This window comes from Phyllobates terribilis, unplaced genomic scaffold (assembly GCF_046119375.1).
Source record: "Phyllobates terribilis strain yellow unplaced genomic scaffold, ASM4611937v1 Scaffold_1__5_contigs__length_1240528914, whole genome shotgun sequence".
In the NCBI taxonomy this organism is placed as follows: domain Eukaryota; kingdom Metazoa; phylum Chordata; class Amphibia; order Anura; family Dendrobatidae; genus Phyllobates; species Phyllobates terribilis.
In genome coordinates, this window is record NW_027362761.1 from 715,639,180 (window position 1) to 715,664,904 (window position 25,725).

The 25,725-nt window shown below is 41.3% G+C and overlaps 1 protein-coding gene across 2 annotated transcripts in view; it reads right to left on the bottom strand.

Annotated features, from left to right (window-relative positions):
• MYO1F (myosin IF) overlaps positions 1–25,725 on the bottom strand; it is a 427,358-nt gene that overhangs the window by 40,539 nt on the left and 361,094 nt on the right. For both annotated transcript variants that reach the window (XM_073686285.1, XM_073686286.1), the window contains 2 exons: positions 9,697–9,811; positions 6,398–6,567 (listed from right to left, as the gene is read on the bottom strand). In XM_073686285.1, coding sequence (XP_073542386.1) covers positions 6,398–6,567; positions 9,697–9,811 — 285 coding nt within the window. The remainder of the gene's footprint in view (positions 1–6,397; positions 6,568–9,696; positions 9,812–25,725) is intronic.

Below are 25,725 nucleotides of genomic sequence, written 5' to 3' on the forward strand. Positions count from 1 at the left end.
GGATTAAAATCCTGCAGGGCATGCAAGATCCCCCTGCTCACGCCAGCACATGATCCAGAGGAGGCATGTGGTCTCATGAGACCAAAAAATAACTTTTTGGTATCAACTCAACTCGCTGTGTTTGGAGGAAGAAAGATGAGTACAACCCCAAGAACACTGTCCCAACCGTGAAGCATGGTTAGGGAAACATTATACTTCTGGGGTGTTTTTCTGCAAAGGGGACAGGACGACTGCACCGTATTGAAGGGAGGATGGATGGGATCCTGTATAGCAAGATTTTGGCCAACAACCTCCTTCCCTCAGTAAGAGCAAAGAAGATGGGTCGTGGCTGGGTCTTCCAGCATAACAATTACCTAAAACACACAGCCAGCAGATCTAAGGAATGGCTCCGTAAGAAGCATTTCAAGGTCCTAGAGTGGCCTATCAAGTCTCCAGACCTGAACCCAATAGGAAATCTTTGGAGGGAGCTGAAACTCAATATTGCCCAACGACAGCCCCAAAACCTGAAAGATCTGGAGAAAATCTGTTTGGAGAAGTGGGACAAAATCCCTGCTGCAGTGTGTGCAAGCTTGGTCAAGAACTACAGGACTACCTCTGTAATTGCAAACAAAGGTTTCTGTACCAAATATTAAGTTCTGTTTTTCTATTGTATCAAATACTTATTTCATGCAATAAAAATTAAGTATGTAAAAATCATACAATGTGATTTTCTGTATTTTTTTTTAAGATTTTTGCCTCTCACAGCATAAGTCTACCTATGCTAAAAATTACAGACTTCTCCACTCTTTGTAGGTGGGTAAACTTGTAACATAGGCAGTGTATCAAATACTTATTTTCCCCACTATAAATCTATCTATCTATCTATCTATCTATCTATCTATCTATCTATCTATCTATCTATCTATATATATATACAGTACAGACCAAAAGTTTGAACACAACTTCTCATTTAAAGATTTTTCTGTATTTTCATGACTATGAAAATTGTACATTCACACTGAAGGCATCAAAACTATGAATTAACACATGTGGAATTATATACTTAACAAAAAAAGTGTGAAACAACTGAAAATATGTCTTATATTCTAGGTTCTTCAAAGTAGCCACCTTTTGCTTTGATGACTGCTTTGCACACTCTTGCCATTCTCTTGATGAGCTTCAAGAGGTAGTCACCGGAAATGGTTTTCACTTCACAGGTGTGCCCTGTCAGGTTTAATAAGTGGTATTTCTTGCCTTATAAATGGGGTTGAGACCATCAGTTGTGTTGTGCAGAAGTCAGGTGGATACACAGCTGATAGTCTTACTGAATAGACTGTTAGAATTTGTATTATGGCAAGAAAAAAGCAGCTAAGTAAAGAAAAACGAGTGGCCATCATTACTTTAAGAAATGAAGGTCTGTCAGTGCGAAAAATTGGGAAAACTTCGAAAGTGTCCCCAAGTGCAGTTGCAAAAACCAAGAAAGGAAGACTAAGAGTCACCTCTGCTTCTGAGGATAAGTTTATCCGAGTCACCAGCCTCAGAAATCGCAGGTTAACAGCAGCTCAGATTAGAGACCAGGTCAATGCCACACAGAGTTCTAGCAGCAGACACATCTCTTCAACAACTGTTAAGAGAAGACTTTGTGCAGCAGGCCTTCATGGTAAAATAGCTGCTAGGAAACCACTGCTAAGGACAGGCAACAAGCAGAAGAGACTTGTTTGGGCTAAAGAACAGAAGGAATGGACATTAGACCAGTGGAAATCTGTGCTTTGGTCTGAGTCCAAATTTGAGATCTTTGGTTCCAACCACCGTGTCTTTGTGCGACGCAGAAAAGGTGAACGGATGGACTCTAGATGAATGGTTCCCACCCTGAAGCATGGAGGAGGAGGTGTGATGGTGTGGGGGTGCTTTGCTGGTGACACTGTTGGGGATTTATTCAAAATCGAAGGCATACTGAACCAGCATGGCTACCACAGCATCTTGCAGTGGCATGCTATTCCATCCGGTTTGCGTTTAGTTGGACCATTATTTATTTTTCAACAGGACAATGACCCCAAACACACCTCCAGGCTGTGTAAGGGCTATTTGACCAAGAAGGAGAGTGATGGGGTGCTACGCCAGATGACCTGGCCTCCACAGTCACCAGACCTGAACCCAATCAAGATAGTTTGGGGTGAGCTGGACCGCAGAGTGAAGGCAAAAGGGCCAACAAGTGCTAAGCATCTCTGGGAGCTCCTTCAAGATTGTTGGAAGACCATTTCCGGTGACTACCTCTTGAAGCTCATCAAGAGAATGCCAAGAGTGTGCAGAGCAGTCATCAAAGCAAAAGGTGGCTACTTTGGAGATGCTAGAATATAAGACATATTTTCAGTTGTTTCACACTTTTTTGTTAAGTATATAATTCCACATGTGTTAATTCATAGTTTTTTGATGCCTTCAGTGTGAATGTAAAATTTTCATAGTCATGAAAATATAGAAAAATCTTTAAATGAGGTGTGTCCAAACTTTTGGTCTGTACTGTGTGTATATATGATATTTTATATATATATATATATATATATATATATATATATATATATATATAATATCTAGAAATTCAAATATTGGCCTGACATGAGTGACTGGGTAAATAATAGCACTCTAGAAATGGCAGATTACAATACCAGAAGGGCACCACCACATCTCATATCTCATGAAAAGAAAAAAAACAAACTGGAAATTGGAAAAATTAAAGAAGCAGTCCAACACTTTTTCTCACCCCTACACCCTCTCCCTTATTGTCTATTGCATTGATTGTCTCTCACACTCAGCTCTTTCTTGATTCCCAGATTTCACCCTGCTTTTTTATTCCTCTGTGCTGATAATCCCATTGCACATGGCTAGTTGAAGGAAGCATCATCTCTGCCTTATGTGAGAACAGTGTGATTATAATTCTCTTTATACTCCTAAATAAGATAAGAGATTATTTATATAAAGTCAGGGAAGATGTGATCTTCAGTCATCATCAGGAACTGTGATAGAATTTTCTGTCCACCCCACTTCTCCATGGAGAACTTCAATAGTATAGTTCATGAAATTTAATCAAACAGACTGTTATGGTAACTAAAATGATAGAACTTGGAAGTTAATTTCTGAACCTGGTTTTCTAATTCACTTCTTTCTGTGAGCCTTTAGTGTGGCTTCACATAATATAAACCATTATCTATCTGCCTTCAGTTGCCAGTTAAGCGATCTACTTACTCGGCTCCACTCTCATATCTCTGTTCCTTCTTAGCTAGTTTGATTCCGATTTTCGATTTCAGATCATGTTTTGACTATTCTACTGCCTGACAATTTTGTTCTTAATCCTGATACCTTGGTACAGACTTGGCTTTCTCACCATCCTCTGTCAGCCCACTCCACTGGCCAGCAGCTGTGGACTCAACCTGGGGGTGCTTGTGTAAGTCCTGATCCCTGTAAAGTAGCTAAAGGGTGAAGGCCAGGGTTCCCCTGCAATCTGCTAGACAAAGTGGCTAGCGCAAAGCCTGTTAGTGGAAGCCCTTTTAAGTGCTGTCAGCCTTCCACTGACAGTGCACTCATTGGGGAACAAATCACAGTATGAAGTTGGAAAAGGGTCTACTTTAAGCCATGTAAAATGTTTATGTAACATCCATGTAATTGTGTTTTTTTTTTAAACATCATTCCCATGTGGAAATATATATACAGTACAGACCAAAAGTTTGGACACACCTTCTCATTTAAAGATTTTTCTGTATTTTCATGACTTTGAAAATTGTACATTCACACTGAAGGCATCACAACTATGAATTAACACATGTGGAATTATATACTTAACAAAAAAGTGTGAAACAACTGAAAATATGTCTTATATTCTAGGTTCTTCAAAGTAGCCACCTTTTGTTTGATGACTGCTTTGCACACTCTTGGCATTCTCTTGATGAGCTTCAAGAGGTAGTCACCGGAAATGGTTTTCACTTCACAGGTGTGCCCTGTCAGGTTTAATAAGTGGGATTTCTTGCCTTATAAATGGGGTTGGCACCATCAGTTGTGTTGTGTAGAAGTCTGGTGGATACACAGCTGATAGTCCTACTGAATAGACTGTTAGAATTTGTATTATGGCAAGAAAAAAGCCGCTAAGTAAAGAAAAACGAGTGGCCATCATTACTTTACGAAATGAAGGTGAGTCAGTCCGAAAAATTGGGAAAACTTTGAAAGTGTCCCCAAGTGCAGTTGCAAAAACCATCAAGCACTTCAAAGAAACTGGCTCACATGAGGACCGCCCCAAGAAAGGAAGACCAAGAGTCACCTCTGCTTCTGAGGATAAGTTTATCCGAGTCACCAGCCTCAGAAATCACAGGTTAACAGCAGCTCAGATTAGAAACCAGGTCAATGCCACACAGAGTTCTAGCAGCAGACACATCTCTTCAACAACTGTTAAGAGGAGACTTTGTGCAGCAGGCCTTCATGGTAAAATAGCTGCTAGGAAACCACTGCTAAGGACAGGCAACAAGCAGAAGAGACTTGTTTGGGCTAAAGAACACAAGGAATAGACATTAGACCAGTGGAAATCTGTGCTTTGGTCTGATGAGTCCAAATTGGAGATCTTTGGTTCCAACCACCATGTCTTTGTGCGACGCAGAAAAAGTGAACGGATGGACTCTACATGCCTGGTTCCCACCGTGAAGCATGGAGGAGGAGGTGTGATGGTGTGGGGGTGCTTTGCTGGTGACACTGTTGAGGATTTATTCAAAATTGAAGGCATACTGAACCAGCATGGCTACCACAGCATCTTGCAGCGGCATGCTATTCCATCCGGTTTGCGTTTAGTTGGACCATCATCTATTTTTCAACAGGACAATGACCCCAAACACACCTCCAGGCTGTGTAAGGGCTATTTGACCAAGAAGGAGAGTGATGGGGTGCTACACCAGATGACCTGGCCTCCACAGTCACCAGACCTGAACCCAATCGAGATGGTTTGGGGTGAGCTGGACTGCAGAGTGAAGGCAAAAGGGCCAACAAGTGCTAAGCATCTCTGGGAACTCCTTCAAGATTGTTGGAAGACTATTTCCGGTGACTATTTCTTGAAGTTCATCAAGAGAATGCCAAGAGTGTGCAAAGCAGTCATCAAAGCAAAAGGTGGCTACTTTGAAGAACCTAGAATATAACACATATATTCAGTTGTTTCACACTTTTTTGTTAAGTATATAATTCCACATGTGTTAATTCATAGTTTTGATGCCTTCAGTGTGAATGTACAATTTTCATAGTCATGAAAATACAGAAATTTCTTTAAATGAGAAGGTGTGTCCAAACTTTTGGCCTGTACTGTAATATATATATATATATATACATACACAGTACAGACCAAAAGTTTGGACACGCCTTCTCATTTAAAGATTTTTCTGTATTTTCATGACTTTGAAAATTGTACATTCACACTGAAGGCATCAAAACTATGAATTAACACATGTGGAATTATATACTTAACAAAAAAGTGTGAAACAACTGAAAATATGTCTTATATTCTAGGTTCTTCAAAGTAGCCACCTTTTGCTTTGATGACTGCTTTGCACACTCTTGGCATTCTCTTGATGAGCTTCAAGAGGTAGTCACCGGAAATGGTCTTCCAACAATCTTGAAGGAGTGCCCAGAGATACTTAGCACTTGTTGGCCCTTTTGCCTTCACTCTGCGGTCCAGCTCACCCCAAACCATCTCAATATGATTCAGGTCTGGTGATTGTGGAGGCCAGGTCATCTGGCATAGCACCCCATCACTCTCCTTCTTGGTCAAATAGCCCTTACACAGTCTGGAGGTGTGTTTGGGGTCATTGTCCTGTTGAAAAATAAATGATGGTCCAACTAAACGCAAACCGGATGGAATAGCATGCCGCTGCAAGATTCTGTGGTAGCCATGCTGGTTCAGTATGCCTTCAATTTTGAATAAATTCCCAACAGTGTCACCAGCAAAGCAACCCCACACCATCACACCTCCTCCTCCATGCTTCACGGTGGGAACCAGGCATGTAGAGTCCTTCCGTTCACCTTTTCTGCGTCGCACAAAGACACGGTGGTTGGAACCAAAGATCTCAAATTTGAACTCATCAGACCAAATCACAGATTTCCACTGGTCTAATGTCCATTCCTTGTGTTCTTTAGCCCAAACAAGTCTATAATTCCACATGTGTTAATCCATAGTTTTGATGCCTTCAGTGTGAATGTACAATTTTCAAAGTCATGAAAATACAGAAAAATCTTTAAATGAGAAGGTGTGTCCAAACTTTTGGTCTGTACTGTATATATATATATATATATATATATATATATATATATATATTTCCTTTAATAGACTAATCAATAAATTATCTACTTTGCACACATGCCTACTGGATCATATTTTTGGCAATGGTGTACATACCTTGAACCGTCTGTCATATTTATTGATAGAGTCAGCAAAGTCTATTCGTTCCCGCTTTGCCATAAACTGTCGGAGCTCAGGTTTATCTTCCATACCCAAGTAGTCACCAACAAAGTTGCGATTAATGCTATTTCTACGTCGTTCTTTAAATCCATACAAGATGTTGGAGGCTAGAGTAATAAAAAAAGGTAAATAGAAAGAATTTTGTTATCTATTTTACATACAGTGTGACTTATCATCATTTTCTTCTAAAAATGAAGTGGAATTACAAAGTCAATACATCCACTGATATTTCGATGTTTGTTGTATGTGATTCTTAATTCCCATGAAATCTATTCCTTTGTACAGTTTGATCTGTCACAATACACAATCTGTTTCACAATACAAACTGTGTTCATTAAAGGGGTTATCCAGGTTTACAAAAGCATGACTTCATTCTTTCAAAAACAGTATGACGCCCATCTACAGTTTATGAGGTTGCATGTGGTACGATAGCTCGGCACCATTCACTTCAATGGAGCAGAGCTGCAATACTAGACACAAGTTTTAAATGGGGTGGTGCGATTTTTCTGGCTGAAGGTAGACAGTTTTTCTAATCCAGAACAATACATTTAATAAATACGTGTAGTATCAGCGTCTCTGCCCCCTGACAGGCAGAGACGCCGTCCCTATTACCGCCGCGTTCCCCGCCCGGCGTCCTCCGGCGCTCCTGCTTCTGCTGCTGTCGGCGCGCGCAGCTTCCCGGGGACTGTGCTTAGAGCGCGCTCGCTCCCCCCTCTTAAAGGGGCCGTGCGCGCCATCCTAAGGAGTCCCCGGCCAATGGCCGGAGGACCTCTCATATAAAAGGCACCTCCTCCAAAATGGAGGGGCCCGTGCAAGGTTGTAGCTTTGTGTATTAAACTCTGCTTCAGCCCTCAGGCCCGCTGCTAGCCTGACTACCAGTCCAGCCCGCCAGCCTGACTACCAGTCCAGCCCGCCAGCCTGACTACCAGTCCAGCCCACCAGCCTGACTACCAGTCCAGCCCACCAGCCTGACTACCAGTCCAGCCCGCCAGCCTGACTACCAGTCCAGTCCGCCAGCTTGTCTACTCTCCAGCCCGACAATCTGTCTACAGTCCAGTCCGCCAGTCTGTCTATGGGCCCTGCCCGCCTGCTTGCCTAGAGGCACCTGCCTGTTACCTGCCGTGCCTGCCAGAAAGCTTACCTGGAAGCACCTGCTTGTTACCTACCAGCCAGCCTACCTGGAGGCTCTTGCTTGTTTCCTGCCGTGTCTGCCAGTCCGCCTACCCGGATCACCCGTCAGCCTGCCTGCTGTGCTCATCTGCTGTACCGGTCAGTTCCTGCCTTCTGACCCGTGGGAGTCACCTGCTCTCATACAAGGTCTGGCCCAGAGTAGCACCTGGTCCCCCTGCTCGGTCCTTCCCTGGTCACAGAGTCGATTGAGCCGCCGTACGACCTTGGTCAGTCCGAGTTGATACCTAGTTATGCCCCTCTGGTCCCTCCTTGCACCGCAGCACAGAGGTTCCACCACCCGGATCCGTAACAATACGTCTCTCAGACCTGATGATGAGGCCAGTGTATTTTTGTGACAGTGGCTGTATAATCATTTATATAAAAATTAGCACTCCAGCAAGAGAGTGAGACAACTCCTAAATTCTGTGTAGTAATAAGTTAACCTTACTCTCACCCAGCCCGCCTCATAATAGCTGTAGCATATACAGAGTAGTGTGAGAATTCAGAAGTTGCCAGGGACGTGGGTTATACCTTCCTGTTGACTTAAGTTGCTGTTCAGACGGTCATTCTAAACTCAGACAGATTGTGGATGTGACAGGCTCTATGAGGTCGTTCACATAGCAGACGAGAGCAGGAGCTGACTGTTATTGATATGCTTTTCTCCGGTCTGTAAATCAGACCAGACTATTCCATACTATCGGTCTGTGTGAAATAACGTTGGTGTGCACACGCACAGACACAGTGGTAATTATTGGACCAGGGTGCAGTCCGTTGAACACACGGACAGCACAGTGACCGAAAATACGTCCATTTGATCGAGCCTTAAAGCGAACATGTCACTGAGAAACGCAATGCAATTTGCGGGCACTATGCTATAGAGAAGGAGGAGGACAAAACACTATTCCAAAAACATAAATAATACATATTAGCTAGAGATAAATATATCATATCTCCCCATTTGATCAGCATAGACAAAACTACGCAGTGGATCCCCAATCATAACACCTAAACTTGGAAAAATTCCAAAAACCACTTGCAGATATAAAATAATATACTTTATTAATGAATAATAATTAAAAATTCATTATCAAATGATCACAAAATTTAAAAATTGTTTGAAAGAGGGAAAGGATGAAACAAACAAACAGGCACGTATGGACAGGTGTAATTATAGTTTTTTAGTGGACTTGAGTTCCTGTGGGTCAGTATTCCTACAAAGGAGGACTACAAGAGATAATGACAATGGTATCTCCCATATTGACTAATAACGGTGGCCATATAGATAAGGTCATAGATCACAACACCGTATTAATGAAGACCCTAAAGTTAAATCAAATGATCTGGCTCACAAAAGGTTTTTTAGCAACATGAAAAGAATAATAAAGAGGTGCTTGCACTGATAAGAGCACCAGCCTAAATCATTAGACTTACCCATCAGGAATGTCACCGAATTCAGTCCCGTGCCGCAAGTAACGCCCCAACGTGCGTTTCGCACACCCAGTGCTTTCTCAAGGGGACCGTTATTAGGAGGAGGTGAGCAGAATGTGATTTTGTGAGAAAAGATTCAGTATAACCTGTGATTTATTCATTTATACCTCTGCTTTTTCTGGGATTTCCGGTCCAGTGGGCGGTCCTATCAGAGACTGACAGCTCTCTCTGTGTGCAGACTTGTATAAAGATAGCTGTCAGCTATTGATTGCCCCACCCACTTGACCAAAAATGCCAGTAAGAGCAGAGGACTAAATGATGAAAATACAGGTTATACCTAGTATTTTCTCACAACACTATACTTCAATTTGCTGAGTTCCCCCTACTTTATAACATGGTGCCTGCAGATTATATTGCATTTTCATGGTGACAGGTTTCCTTTAAGGTAAAAAATAGTCTAATACACTTTCCTATATAACTAAGCTACTGCAAATAAAAAAAAACAAAACCTTTTTTATTAGCTTTTTTATGTAACATGTGAAACAAACCTAAAATGTAAAATACTTAATGATGAAACCTTGACAATAGCGAAAATCTTGTCTGTAATTACATCGGTTTACATTGTTACTGTCTCCTACCTTCTTCTCGCATCTGCTCATATTTCCTCTTTGCAATGTATCTCCTCCAAGCTTTCTGGATAGTTCTGGCAAAGGAATCAAACTTTCTCTCTCGCATTTCCTCCAATAGGAATAACTGCAGAAATTAAAAGAATCAATAGATTAATAGAAGGATAGAAAATAAGACTTTAACCCCCTTACCCCCTAAGCCTGTTTTCACCTTCCTGATCAGGCCAAATTTTACAATTCTGACCACTGTCACCTTATGAGGTAATTACTCTGGAACGCTTCAACGGATCCCACTGATTCAGAGATTGTTTTTTCGTGACACATTGTACTTTATGTTAGTGGTAAATTTGGTTGATATGATCTGCGTTTATTTATGAAAGTATGGAAAATTTTGCAATTTTCAAACTTTGAATTTTTATGCCCTTAAAACAGATAGTTATACCACACAAAATAGATAATAAATAACATTTACTACAGGTCTACTTTACATGAGCATTATTTTTGAAACATTATTTCTTTCTTAGGAAGTTAGAAGGGTTAAAAGTTTATCAGCAGTATCCAATTTTTCAAAGAAAATTTACAAAACTGTTTTTTTAGGGACCACATCACATTTGAAGAGATTTTGAGTGACCTATGTGACAGTACAGTCCTGCTAATCATTATTGGCACCCATGAACTTTAAGTACATAATGTGGAATATCTCCTGAAAAAAATGAATCAAGTGAAACAGTTTTTTTGTATAGAGCACTCATGTTAAATGCAAAAGAGCAAATGATAAACAATAATTTAAAACAAAAAACAATGGGAGGGAGAAATGAAAAAAACTAAAGCTTGCTGTGTCACTGGTATTGGCACTTTTTACATAAGTTTAGTATGGAAACATATTTTGACTGGCCTGTGGTAAATCACAAGAGATTCACCTGTGATTAATTGTTGGTGCCCATGTGACATGAATTGGCAAATGAATGATGACTTCAGTGTTTTAAAAATCCACATGGTAGGCCTTGTTCCTTTGTCACAATGGTGAAGACAAAGGAGCTATCTGAGGACATTAGGACTGCTTTTTATTAGCAAACACAAAACTTTCAAAGGGTATAAGGCCATCTCCAAAGACCTTGGTATCCCAGTTTCAACAGTGTGCAGTGTTATTGAGAATTTTGCCAAGCATGGAACCATCAAGAACCTTCCTGGACATGGGGGAAAGAGGAAAATTGACAAGAGATGTCTTCGAAAGTTGGTGCAAATGGTGGAAAAAACACCACGTCAAACATCCAAAGACCTGAAGGCCAACCTGGAACAGTCTGGGGTCATGGTTTCAACAAGTACCATATGCCGCACACTAAACCAAGCAAAGCTTTATGGTCGAAGGCCAAGGAAGAATCCATTGCTGAAGAAAAGACATAAAAAGGAATGACTGATCTTTGCCAAAGAGTACCTTGACAAACCACAATCCTTCTGGGAAAATGTTCTGTGGACAGATGAAACAAAAATAGAGCTTTTTGGCAATGCAAAGCAACAGTTTGTTTACAGATGACGCAATGAAGCTTATAAGGAAAAGAACACCTTATCAACAGTTAAGCATGGTGGAGGATCCATAATGCTGTGGGGTTGCTTTGCTGCATCTGTTACTGGCAGCCTTGACCATATCAGAGGAATCATGAAATCAGAGAATTATCAAGAGATTTTGCCTTGGCCAAAGAGTACCTTGACAAACCACAATCCTTCTGGGAAAATGTTCTGTGGGCAGATAAAACAAAACTAGAGCTTTTTGGCAATGCAAAGCAACAGTTTGCTTACAGATGACGCAATGAAGCTTATAAGGAAAAGAACACCTTATCAACAGTTAAGCATGGTGGAGGATCCATATTGCTGTGGGGTTGCTTTGCTGCATCTGTTACTGGCGGCCTTGACCATATCAGAGGAATCATGAAATCAGAGAATTATCAAGAGATTTTAGAGCAAAATGTCCTACCCAGTGTAAGAAAACTAAGTTTGAGTCAAAGATCATGGGTCCACCAGCAAGACAATGACCCAGAGCACACATCCAAAAGTACACAGGAATGGTTGAAAAAGAAAAAAATGGACTGTTTTAAAATGGCCAGCAATGAGTCCTGACCTCAATCCCATTGAAAATCTTTGGGGTGAGCCGAAATCTGCCATTTGGAAAAAGAACCCTGCAGACATTCAAGAGCTTGAACAAACTGCAAAGGAACAGTGGTACAAACTTCCAGCTGAGAAGTGCAAGAAGCTTATAGATGGCTACAAGAAATGTTTGGAAGCTGTCAGCAATTCCAAAGGGTGTGCAACCAACTATTAAGTAGGGGTGCCTTTATTGCTACACGTGTTTATTCTGTTTTATTCTTTGAAATTGCAACATGGAAGTTGAAAAACAGTGTTTTATTGTTGTATTACTTTGGACCACTAACCACAAAATCCTGAGGATATAACTTTGGTACATTTCCGTTTATTTCTGAACATATTGTAGTCTATGAAAAAAATGAAGGGGCGCCAATAATGGTGAGCAAATAATACCAAACGTGACACTGTTTTAAAAACTGCGCCCCTTAAAGTGCTCAAAACCACATTCAAGAAGATTATAAACCTTTTAGGTGCTTCACAGGAATTAAAGGAATGTGGAAGGAAAAAATGAATGTTTTCATTTTTCCCACAAAAATCTTTCTTTGGCCCCAAATTCTTCATTTTCATAAGGGTAGCAAAAGAAAATGGACAATACAATTTGTTGTCAAATTTCTCCTTAGTACCCTGATACCCCAAATGTGGTGGAAAACTACTGTTTGGGCACACAGCACGGCTCGGAAGTGAAGGAGAACCGTTTGACTTTTGGAGCGCAAAATTGGTGGAATAGATAGCAGACATCATGTTGCGTTTGGAGAGCTCTTGTTGTGCCTAAACAGTGCAAACCATTTTGTAAACTACACCCCTGAAGAAACTTATCTAGAGGAGTAATGAGCATCTTGAACCCAAAGCTACTTCACAGAATTTTATAATGTTGAACCGTGAAAATGAAAAAAAAAAATTTTTCACGCAAAAATGTTGCTTCAGCCCAGGGCCGGCTCCAGGTTTTTCTGGGCCCCAGGCGAAAGAATCTCAGTGGGCCCCTTTAATACATACCACGATTCATGATGCACAGATACCGCAGAGAAATATATATATATAGTACAATGCAAAGATTTCACTTCTTACATTACATGAGCGATATCTATTGTAAATTCCACAATAGCTCAGAAACCAGCGAATCGCTCCACACAGAATACTGGCCCCCATATAAGGCCCCATACGGAATACTGGCCCACATATAAGGCCCCATATGGAATACTGGCCCCCATATAAGGCCCCATACGGAATACTGGCCCCCATATAAGGCCCCATACGGAATACTGGCCCCCATATGAGGCCCCATACGGAATACTGGCCCCCATATGAGGCCCCATACGGAATACTGGCCCCCATATGAGGCCCCATACGGAATACTGGCCCCCATATAAGGCCCCATACGGAATACTGGCCCCCATATAAGGCCCCATACGGAATACTGGCCCCCATATAACGTTCCATACAGGATACTGGCCCCCATATAATGCTCCATACAGGATACTGGTCCCCTTATAACGCTCCAAACAGGATACTGGCCCCCATATAATGCTGCATGCAGGCTGTTACCCCCCACATAATGCCCCATACAGGCTGTCCCCCCCTTATAATGCTCCATGCAGGCTGTTCCCCCCACATAATGCACTATGCAGGCCGCCCCCCCCCTTATAATGCCCCATGCAGGCTGTTCCCCACCTTATAATGCCCCATGCAGGCTGTCACCCCTCCTCTTTATAATGCCCCATGCAGGACGTCACCCCCCTCTCTTTATAATGCCCCATGCAGGATGTCACCCCCCCTCTTTATAATGCCCCATGCAGGATGTCACCCCCTCTCTTTATAATGCCCCATGCAGGATGTCACCCCCCCTCTCTTTATAATGCCCCATGCAGGATGTCACCCCCCCTCTCTTTATAATGCCCCATGCAGTCTGTCACCCCCCTCTCTTTATAATGCCCCATGCAAGATGTCACCCCCCCATATTATGCCCCATGCCACCCCCCCTCTCTTTATAATGCCCCATGCAGGATGTCACCCTCCCTCTCTTTTTATAATGCCCCATGCAGTCTGTCACCCCCCTCCCCCTCTCTTTATAATGCCCCATGCAAGATGTCACCCCCCCCCCATATTATGCCCCGTGCCTCCATACATTAAAAAAAAAAAAAAAAAATCAAATACTCACCTCCCTCCTCCTCACCTGCTGCCCGCTGCTCTGGTCCGGACACCAGCGTTGCCGGCGTCGTCCCGCTCTGTGCTCCTTGTGACGGCTCAGGGGAGGGTGCGGTGGAAAGAAGTCACCGCACCCTCTGACCTGAGACGTCACAGGGAGCGCGCACCAGGAAGACAGCGCATCTGCGGAGGCACGGGGAGAGGTAAGTATCTGGCTGCCGGGGCCCTGAGCAAGCGACGGAGAACGGCGGGCGCTGACACCGCTCTCCTCCGCCCATAGCCCAGCAGGGTGTGCGACCGCCAGTGGGCCCCTCTGCCTGCTCAGGGCCCCGGCACTTGCCTGAGTGCGCCGGGTGCTGACGTCGGCCCTGCTTCAGCCCCAAAGGTTAACAGAAGAAAACGGACCATACAATTTGTTGTGCAATTTCTCCTGAGTACCCTGATACCCCAAATGTGGTGGAAAACTACTGTTTGGGCACACAGACTCCTTCTTCGAAACTACACCTCTTGAGAAATTCATCTAGGGGTGTAGTCAGCATTTTTAATCCTCATGTGACTCACAGAATTGTATAAAATTGGGCTGAGTAAATGGAAAATTACCAGTTTTTTCACTACAATGTTGCTTTGGCCCCCAAGTTTTTAATTTTTAAAAGAGAAACTAGGAGAAAATTAATGTTTCACTTTGTTATGCAATTTCTCCTGAGTATACCAATACCCTATATATAGTCAAACTACTTTTGAAGCACAGTGCAAAGCTCAGACAGGAAGGAGCGCCATAGTGGAGTTCACATTTTGCTGGAATGGTTTGTGGGTGCCATATCACATTGGCAGAGCCTCTGAGGTGCTAGAACAGCAGAACCTCTAGAAGTGACCACATTTTACATCTATACCATTGGGCGGTGAAAAAAGAATTACATTTTTTACCACTAAAATGTTATTTTAGCCCCAAGTTTTTAACTTTTATAAGGGCTAATAGGAAAAAATGGACATCACAGTTTGTTGTGCAATTTCTCATGAGTGCGCCAATATGTTACATTTAAAGGGGTTTTCCCATGAACAAAAGCTCATTTTAAAAATTGGCTGTGTCTTACCGTATACAGAACATACTACAGCTCCTGGGCAGGGGCGGAAGCAAGAGACAATACAGATATTACAGCAGGGGATCGCAGATGATTCTTTCTGTGAGGTAAAACATTTCACTACCTGTTTTTAAACAATATTTTACCTCACAAAATGAATCCTGTGCAATCCCCTGCTGTAATGTCTGTATTGTCTTTTGCTTCCTCCCCTGCCCAGGAGATGTGGTATGTTCCGTACATGGTCAGACACAGCCAGTTTTTAAAATGAACTTTTGTTCGTGGGAAAACCACTTTAATCGAGAACCACTTTTCAGAGACAGTGGAAATCTCAGAAGGGAAGGAGCGCTGTATTGTAGTGCAGATTTTACTGTTTTGGTTTGCGGGTGCCATGACCCACTGGGAGAACCCCTGAGGTGCCAGAATAACCCCCCATAAGTGACCACATTTTACAAACTACACCTCTCAATGAATTCTTCTAACGGTGCAGTGATCATATTGATACCACAGGTGTCACAGAATTTTATACCATTGGTCAGTAAATAAAAAATAATTACATTTTTTACAAAAATTTTGTTTTAGACCCAAATTTAAAATTTTCACACAGGTAAATGGCTAAAAATGTCACCAAAATTTGTCCCACAATTTCTGCTGAACGTGGCAATACCCCATATGTGTCTGTACAGTACTGCATAGCCACACGGTGAGAATCGGGAGGGAAGGAGCGCTATTTGATTCTGGGAGAACAAATGATTGTAAATTGTTTAAGGACTCCATATGCAGAGCCCCTAATTACCAGAAGAGCAGAATCCTCTTCAAGTGGCCCCATTTTGGAAATTACACCCCTCTGGGAATTTATCTACAATAGTAGTGACAATTTTGACTCCATGGGTGTTTTCCAGAAACAAGCAGCAGTGGATGTTTCTAAGTGAAAATTGCAAATCTGCCATTGTAGTGCCCGTACATTTTTGTGCCCAGTATGTTGTAGTGCTCATACATTATGCCCAACTCATTCTGGAGACATGCAAATTAAGCAGGTTCTCAATCGCTACACAAATACTAAACAACATGTGGATGCAATATGTGGTTTAGACACATTGGGGCTCAGAAGGGAGGGGGCATTTGGATTTTGAAGCGCAGAATTCACTGGGTTTCTTTTGGGCGGCGAGCAGCCATAGCGCTTTTCCAGAGCCTTTGTGCTACCAGTAACGTGGAAGCCCCCTATATTTCCAATGACAGATGACGGACCTGAGTGGGGACTTGATTTTTGTATAGATTCAGTTGAAGCTGTTATTGGATACATTTTACATAACATTTTAGATCACATTTATCCTGTGCTCTATGTTGGGCACTTACATCGGGGTTCCCATCTAAACCTCCTAATGACATGATTCAGATGTAATCCCCGAGGGATCCATTCAATATCATGAGGCAGCAGAGTTACTCTGTACTCTGTCTGGCCTCTGTTCAGACGTGTCCTTCTTTTCAGAGGTGCACAAAACTGTGGCCCACTGCGCTTTTATGCAAAGACAGACACAGCTGGATCACAGGCCAGATGTTGTCCGCAGTGTATCCATCTGCCTCATTATAGGGAATCTTCCGCCTGGCATTCTGCCCGAATCACATATTTCAGAGATTTACACGGAAACCCCGATGTAAGCGCTCCGCATAGAGTGCAGGGTAAAGGTGAGCCGAGCCTTACTGCAATCATTGGGAGGCAGAATGAACAAATCAACGGTAGGTCAAGAATTGCTTTTATTTAGTTTTTTACGCCGTTCCTCGTACGGAATAAGTGATTGGACGACGATTCTTTGAGTCAGTACAATTATAGCGATACCAGATTTATATAGTTTTTTCTTATATTTGGCAAATATCACATACTAATAAACACTTTTTTGCAAAAAAAGTTTTTGCACCTCCATATCTGAGAACTATAATTTTTCTATATTTCTGCCACCAGGGTCATGTGAGGGCTTGTTTTTTTCTGGACAAGTTGACGTTTCTTGGTACCATTTTCGGTCAGCAATTCAGGAATTGTTTTTTTTTTATGCCGTTCTGCTTGTGGTAAAAGTCATAATGCAGCTTACTTTTCTGGTCAGTATGATTACAGCGATACCACATTTATATAATTTTTTTATGTTTTTCCATTTTTACAGAAACTATTTTATAGAAAAAAGAATTGTTTGTGCATCGCTATATTCTAAGAGTTGTAGCTTTTTTGTTTCTCACCTGATGGAGCTGTATGGCAACTTGTTTTTTTTTTGGGATAAGATGATGTTTTCAGTGATGCCATTTTTATTTACATTCGTCTTTATTCATGTTTTATTCACTTTTATTTGGCGGCATGAAGAGAGAGAATATTTTTTGCCACTTTTTTATGGTGTAAACTGAAGGGGTTAAATAATATGATATTTTTATAGATTGGGTTGTTCTGGAAGTGGCGATACCAAATATGTGTACTTTTTTTGCTTTTTTTTTACATAAATGTGCTTATTTATGGGCACAATATACAGTACAGACCAAAAGTTTGGACACACCTTCTCATTTACAGATTTTTCTGTATTTTCATGACTATGAAAATTGTACATTCACACTGAAGGCATCAAAACTATGAATTAACACATGTGGAATTATATACTTAACAAAAAAGTGTGAAACAACTGAAAATATGTCTTATATTCTAGGTTCTTCAAAGTAGCCACCTTTTGCTTTGATGACTGCTTTGCACACTCTTGGCATTCTCTTGATGAGCTTCAAGAGGTAGTCACTGGAAATGGTCTTCCAACAATCTTGAAGGAGTTTCCAGAGATGCTTAGCACTTGTTGGCCCTTTTGCCTTCACTCTGCGGTCCAGCTCACCCCAAACCATCTTGATTGGCTTCAGGTCTGGTGACTGTGGAGGCCAGGTCATCTGGCGTAGCACCCCATCACTCTCCTTCTTGGTCAAATAGCCCTTACACGGCCTGGAGGTGTGTTTGGGGTCATTGTCCTGTTGAAAAATAAATGTTGGTCCAACTAAACACAAACCGGATGGAATAGCATGCCGCTGCAAGATGCTGTGGTAGCCATGCTCTTTCAGTATGCCTTCAATTTTGAATAAATCCCCAACAGTGTCAACAGCAAAGCACCCCCACACCATCACACCTCCCTCTCCATGCTTCACGGTGGGAACCAGGCATGTAGAGTCCATCCGTTCATCTTTTCTGCATCGCACAAAGACACGGTGGTTGGAACCAAAGATCTCAAATTTGGACTCATCAGACCAAAGCACAGATTTCCACTGGTCTAATGTCCATTCCTTGTGTTCTTTAGCCCAAACAAGTCTCTTCTGCTTGTTGCCTGTCCTTAGCAGTGGTTTCCTAGCAGCTATTTTACCATGAAGGCCTGCTGCACAAAGTCTCCACTTAACAGTCGTTGTAGAGATGTGTCTGCTGCTAGAACTCTGTGTGGCATTGACCTGGTCTCTAATCTGAGCTGCTGTTAACCTGCGATTTATGAGGCTGGTGACTCGGATAAACTTATCCTCAGAAGCTGAGGTGACTCTTGGTCTTCCTTTCCTGGGGCGGTACTCATGTGAGCCAGTTTCTTTGTAGCGCTTGATGGTTTTTGCAACTGCACTTGGGGACACTTTCAAAGTTTTCCAAATTTTTCGGACTGACTGACCTTCATTTCTTAAAGTAATGATGGACACTCGTTTTTCTTTACTTAGCTGCTTTTTTCTTGCCATAATACAAATTCTAACAGTCTATTCAGTAGGACTATCAGCTGTGTATCCACCAGACTTCTGCACAACACAACTGATGGTCCCAACCCCATTTATAAGGCAAGAAATCCCACTTATTAAACCTGACAGGGCACACCTGTGAAGTGAAAACCATTGACAGTGACTACCTCTTGAAGCTCATCAAGAGAATGCCAAGAGTGTGCAAAGCAGTCATCATCAAAGCAAAAGGTGGCTACTTTGAAGAACCTAGAATATAAGACATTTTCAGTTGTTTCAAACTTTTTTGTTAAGTATATAATTCCACATGTGTTAATTCATAGTTTTGATGCCTTCAGTGTGAATGTACAATTTACATAGTCATGAAAATACAGAAAAATCTTTAAATGAGAAGGTGTGTCCAAACTTTTGGTCTGTACTGTATATATATATTTTTTTGCTCTTTGTTTTTTTTTATATATTTTTTACTTTTTTTTTTTAATTAGTCCTTCTTTGGATTTAAACTTTTATTACTATGATCACCGGTATAATGCATTGTAATGCAGCTGACTGAACTCCTTTTAGACCATGCTTCTAGCATGGTCTAACAGGTCACTGTAGCTGGCAAAGGACCTCCAGTTGCCATGACTACCTTAGGTCCTTGTGATAACGTTGCAGTGTGTCGATCGTGTGGGAGAGGGAGCCTCCTCCCTCTCCCAGCCTTGTAAATGCTGCGATTGTCATTGATCATGGCATTTAGGGTGTAAATGGCCTGGGTGGAGTGGGCACCATGCCTAGCTGTGACAGCCAGAACTCAGCTATCATTTAAGCCTAGTTCCCGGCAGTGATCACCATGATGTAAATTTACATTATTTTGTGGGAATCCCGACAATGATGTAAACTTATGTCAAATGTCGTGAAGGGGTTAAAGGGAACCTCTTATTTAGGACAATGTTATTAACTTGCAGATATAAGGGTAATCTGTAGGTTTATAGCATTAGGAAGGTGCCCGGCAGCCATACTCAAAGTGTGGCACCAGGGAGAAAATTAACTTTATTCCTCCCTGGATTCCCCAGCTTTTAGTCATGCAGGAATGCTTGGAGTGACTATAGTTACCGCGCACAGAACTGTGAGCGGCTGCATCAAGCATGCCCCGGCACTTTGACTAGCAGCTTGCAGTTCAGTGCATCACTGTACAGCCGATTGTCAGTCAAAGTACCAGGTGGCTCCCAGGATCACACTTTCAGTACAGCGGTAACAATGCACATATGTTTTTAGTGCTTTTCCACAGCAGAAACACGTCAAAGAAACATGTAATCTGCACGACTTTATCAATAAAGTTTTGTCAAAGCCAAATACCAGGATGTATAAAAAAAAAGCAACTTTATTTAAAACATGATACACCAACAAAAGATAAAAATCACAGCGTCAAAAGCATGATAAACACGCATGAAAAAAAAAACGCATTAAAAACACAATGAAAAAAAGCACACGTAACCTAATTTATCTAATAGGTGCAGAAATGCTGCAGAAAATCTGCAACATCAAAAATTCACCAAAAGTTCATTGTGGGAACATAGCCAAACAATAATGTTAACAACCTCAATTACAGATATACTTCTTTGCAGAGTCTGATATTTTTTAACTCTATAATTTACCATTGTACACAGCATAGAGGGAATGGTGCTGATAATGACCAAGCATTGCATATTTATGCTGTTTGGGTCTTAAATCTTTTGTCATTGAAAAAATTTACTCTGCAGGATTAAAACTTCTTCTGTTCCTGCAATCCAGCAGAACCAGGTCAGGTTTTTGGCTTTCAAACACAGCCGAGGACCCTTTAGAGAAGACAGAAACCATTTATTACCACTTCTGTCTTTGTGTTTTGCTGGTAGCACTATGTAAAGTATAGAAGCATCAGCACTGAAAGCTTTTATTGGCCCCGGATACACGTTTGCAAACTGTCTGCTCAGTATAGCAAACCAGATTAGTTTTGTCTATGATTAGTGTTACTGTAGTGGACTGCTTTGCTCTGTAATTGGGTCTCCTATGATTCCCAGAAAAAATGCACAATAAAGTAAGAACTATATTCACTGAAGATTTTTCACTGAAGATTCACTGAAGATTTTTTTTATAACCTGTTGGGGGGCTAATTATGCAAAAATATATGTACTGTATATATAAAAATAATCTGGAAAAAATAAATAAAGTAATAAAAAAATAAAAGTTCCCCTCTAAAAAATACGAAACGATATGATTTTTCATATAAAATACATAGTATTACACATATACATAAACAAAACAACCTTACAAAAATCAGTAATCCACACAACCATATTAACCTGCAGAATTAATTGAGCAGGTTACTTGTTGTAAAACTTGAACAGTAAAAAAATAAACAAAAAAGTACAACAATATTTTTTCTATGATTAAAAATTATATATTTAAAAAATTATATAAAGTACATGGTAATTTATATGTACCATAAAACGGATGTGAAAAATAATAGTTTGTCCCACATAAAATAAGATCTCATATAGTCACTTCAGTGAAAAAAATAAAAAAGCTATGACTGCTGAAATGCAAAGAGGTAAAAATGGCCTGTCATTAAAGGGTTTGTTCACATTCAGAAAAGTGGACTCTAAACTGTGTGAAATACATAAAATGGCAAACTCAGCAGATCATCATCCTTGTTGGTTCCAGCGCTGCCTCCCTGCCGTTACTCCCTTCCTGATTTTTTGACTACAGCAATGATGACAGAGGTTGACAGCACTCAATTAAGTAACTGCTGAGCTTAGTGACTGGCTAGAGAGGTAATGTCACATCATTAGTGCGCCACCACTCTAGCAAGTCACTAAGCTCCGTGTCGAGTGCCATCAATCTCAGGGCACGAGCACTGAGCTCAGTGAGTGGCTAGGGCGGTGACATGCGCTGTGGACTTTAAGTTACCATTTTAGTAATAACACTGGGACCAGGACAATGGTGGGGAGCCAGCGCTTGACCCAGGGAGGGTGAGTACTTACTGAGTTTGTTATTTTATTTATTTTACACAGTTTTGGACTCACTTTACTGAAACTAGACAGCTCCTTTAAGGCCACGGCCCCACTATCAGTATTTGGTCAGTATTTTTTCTCAGGAGTGGGAGCCAAAACCAGGAGTGGGTGATAAATGAAGAATTGGTGACTTATTTCTATTATACCTTTTCTCTGATTGTTCCTCACCTGGTTTTGGCTCCCACTCCTGAGAAAAAATTCTGACCGAATACTGACCAAATACTGATAGTGGAACCGTGGTCAAATACTGATATTCAGGCCGTGGCCTAAGGCTGTTTCTGTCCTGGTAATTCAGGGGTTAACCCTTAATGACCTGCGACATATTTTCATCACAGGTTGCTAGCTTTGGTCTCTGCTGCAGATAGAAAACCAGCGGTATCACACTGTTGTCAGGCATGGAGTGGGCTCTATTCCTAAGCCTGCTTTATACCTGTAAGCCGTGTTATACAGTTGGTTTTCTGCCTGCAGAAGAGACCAGAGCTAGCTCCGATAGCAGCTGTTTAAACATTTAAATGCCACTGTCAATCATTAACAATGGCATTTAAATGTTTTGGTAACTAGTGTGCTCACGCATCAGCACCATCTGCCTTCCCTGCAACACGATTACCACGGTTAACATGGCCACTGAAGGCCTGTTGAAAGCCCCAATGGCTGCCATTTTATTCTAGAGTCTATTTAGAATGTCAATTACACTACACATTGTAATACCGCAGGGTATAGTATAAGCAATCAAACAATCGCAGGTTCAAGTCCCCTAGGTGGACTTAAAAATAAAATTCAAAAGAATGTTATAAAAAATCTTAAAAATATATAAAAGTTTAAATCACACTTGTTTTCACAGTTCAAAGATTAAAAAAAATTCAAAAATGAAAAAACTATAAATATATTTGTTATCATAGTGTCCATTAATGTTTCATCTATCAAAATTATTTACACTATACCTTAAATGCTGCAAAGGAAAAAAATGAAATGCTAGGATTACTGTTTTCCCTACTTTGCACTTTACCTAAAAATTGCAATAAAAAGCACTCAAAATTAGTGATGAGCGAGCACTAGTGTTGAGCGAGCATGCTCAACACTGCTCGGTACTCACCCGAGCATCTCACTACTCGGGATGTTCAGCGAGCACCGAGCATTTCCGGGTTACTCGGGCGGGAGCTCGGGTCTCCGCCCTGCACGTTTGGTGCTCTTTACAGAGCCAATGAACATGCAGGGATTGCCAGTCAGTCACTGTAATGCCGCAGCCATGTTGTTTGTGGGCATTACAGTGATTGGCTGGCCGCACAGCGTCACCTCGAGTATTTAAAACCGGGCGCTGCCATCTTGTACACAGTCGGTCCGGATCAGACAGTGTAGGGTCAGTGCTGCTGAACTAGGGAGAGATTTATCCTGCGAAATAGTTAGTGTAGGGTCTCTAAAGCCTGCCAAATCAAACAAACAGTCCTTCTCAGGACTAATATCCATCCCAGATATCAGGCAGGCTGTATAGGAGACGCAATGGTTATACCAGCAAACGCTGCATTATAGTCCTGTGTGCTCCTGCTGGTCAAATAGCTAGACTTATCACCGCGGTCTCAAGGGCCAGGAAAAATCCTTTTTTTTTTCATCTAAATCCTGTATTTTTTTTCCTCAGTCAGACTGTCCAAATACGTGTCTTATTAAGCTTTTGGTATCCCCCCCCCCCCCCGAAAAAAAAAAAATTGAGTGTGTCTGTGACTGTTCAGACACCAATATATCTGTTTAAAAGAGTCTGGTGTAGGCCAGAAAAATATAACTGTGGTTTTGCAGTTCCACGGGTCAAATCTCTGTATTATCCTTTTTTTGTCATTTTTGGCCATAAAAAAACAGTAATAGTGTCTCCCTGATTGTTCAGACACAAATATATCTGTTTGAAAGATTCTGGTGTAGGCCAGAAAAGTATAACCGTGGTTTTGCAGTTCCACGGGTCAAATCTCTGTATTATCCTGTTTTTGGCATTTTTTGCCGTAAAAAAAAACAGTAATAGGGTCTCCCTGACTGGTCAGACACAAATATATCTGTTTAAAAGAGTCTGGTGTAGGCCAGAAAAATATAACTGTGGTTTTGCAGTTCCACGGGTCAAATCTCTGTATTATCCCTTTTTTGGCATTTTTTGCCGTAAAAAAAAAAACAGTAATAGTGTCTCCCTGACTGGTCAGACACAAATATATCTGTTTAAAAGAGTCTGGTGTAGGCCAGAAAAATATAACTGTGGTTTTGCAGTTCCACGGGTCAAATCTCTCTATTATCCTTTTTTTGGCATTTTTTGCCATAAAAAAAAACTGTAATAGTGTCTCCCTGACTGGTCAGACACAAATATATCTGTTTAAAAGAGTCTGGTGTAGGCCAGAAAAATATAACTGTGGTTTTGCAGTTCCACGGGTCAAATCTCTGTATTATCCCTTTTTTAGCATTTTTTGCCGTAAAAAAAAAAACAGTAATAGTGTCTCCCTGACTGGTCAGACACAAATATATCTGTTTAAAAGAGTCTGGTGTAGGCCAGAAAAATATAACTGTGGTTTTGCAGTTCCACGGGTCAAATCTCTGTATTATCCCTTTTTTGGCATTTTTTGCCGTAAAAAAAAAAACAGTAATAGTGTCTCCCTGACTGGTCAGACACAAATATATCTGTTTAAAAGAGTCTGGTGTAGGCCAGAAAAATATAACTGTGGTTTTGCAGTTCCACGGGTCAAATCTCTCTATTATCCTTTTTTTGGCATTTTTTGCCATAAAAAAAAACTGTAATAGTGTCTCCCTGACTGGTCAGACACAAATATATCTGTTTAAAAGAGTCTGGTGTAGGCCAGAAAAATATAACTGTGGTTTTGCAGTTCCACGGGTCAAATCTCTGTATTATCCTTTTTTTGGCATTTTTTGCCATAAAAAAAAACTGTAATAGTGTCTCCCTGACTGGTCAGACACAAATATATCTGTTTGAAAGAGTCTGGTGTAGGCCAGAAAAATATAACTGTGGTTTTCCAGTTCCACAGGTCAAATCTCTGTATTATCCTTTTTTTGCCATTTTTTGCCGTAAAAAAACCCTGTAATAATGTCTCCCTGATTGTTCAGACACAAATATATCTGTTTGAAAGATTCTGGTGTAGGCCAGAAAAGTATAACTGTGGTTTTGCAGTTCCACAGGTCAAATCTCTGTATTATCCATTTTTTGCCATAAAAAAAACTGTAATAGTGTCTCCCTGACTGGTCAGACACAAATATATCTGTTTGAAAGATTCTGGTGTAGGCCAGAAAAGTATAACTGTGGTTTTGCAGTTCCACAGGTCAAATCTCTGTATTATCCTTTTTTTGGCATTTTTTTACGTAAAAAAACCTGTAATAGTGTCTCCCTGACTGGTCAGACACAAATATATCTGTTTAAAAGAGTCTGGTGTAGGCCAGAAAAATATAACTGTGGTTTAACTCTTCCACGGTTCTAATCTCCTTTATGTTATCCTTTTTCCATTGATAGTGCGAGTGTAAGCTATTTTACTTCATTTACAATGGGCAAGGTGCGTGGCAAGGGACGTGTAACTGGACGTTCTAGTGATGGTGCGTGTAGAGGACGGGGCCGTGGCAAAGGTGAAAACGTGCCACAACCAACAGCCACATCTTCTAGCTCCCAGTTCATGACCGAATTACTAGGGAAGCACACAACAACAAGACCACTATTGCGAACTGATCAGTGTGAACAGGTTATTAATTGGATAGCAGATAATACTTCCAGTTACCTGGGCACCACCACCTCCGGTCTGTCTTCCACACGGTCAAGTTTTAGTAGCCGTGAGTCTCGACCGCATACTCCTCCTCACCCTGATGCTCCTTCCTCCCACCATGCCGAGTGTCGTCAGACAGCAACTGATCCCACATTTGAACACTCTGAAGAGCTGTTCACTGGTCCATTTCCATATTTGTGC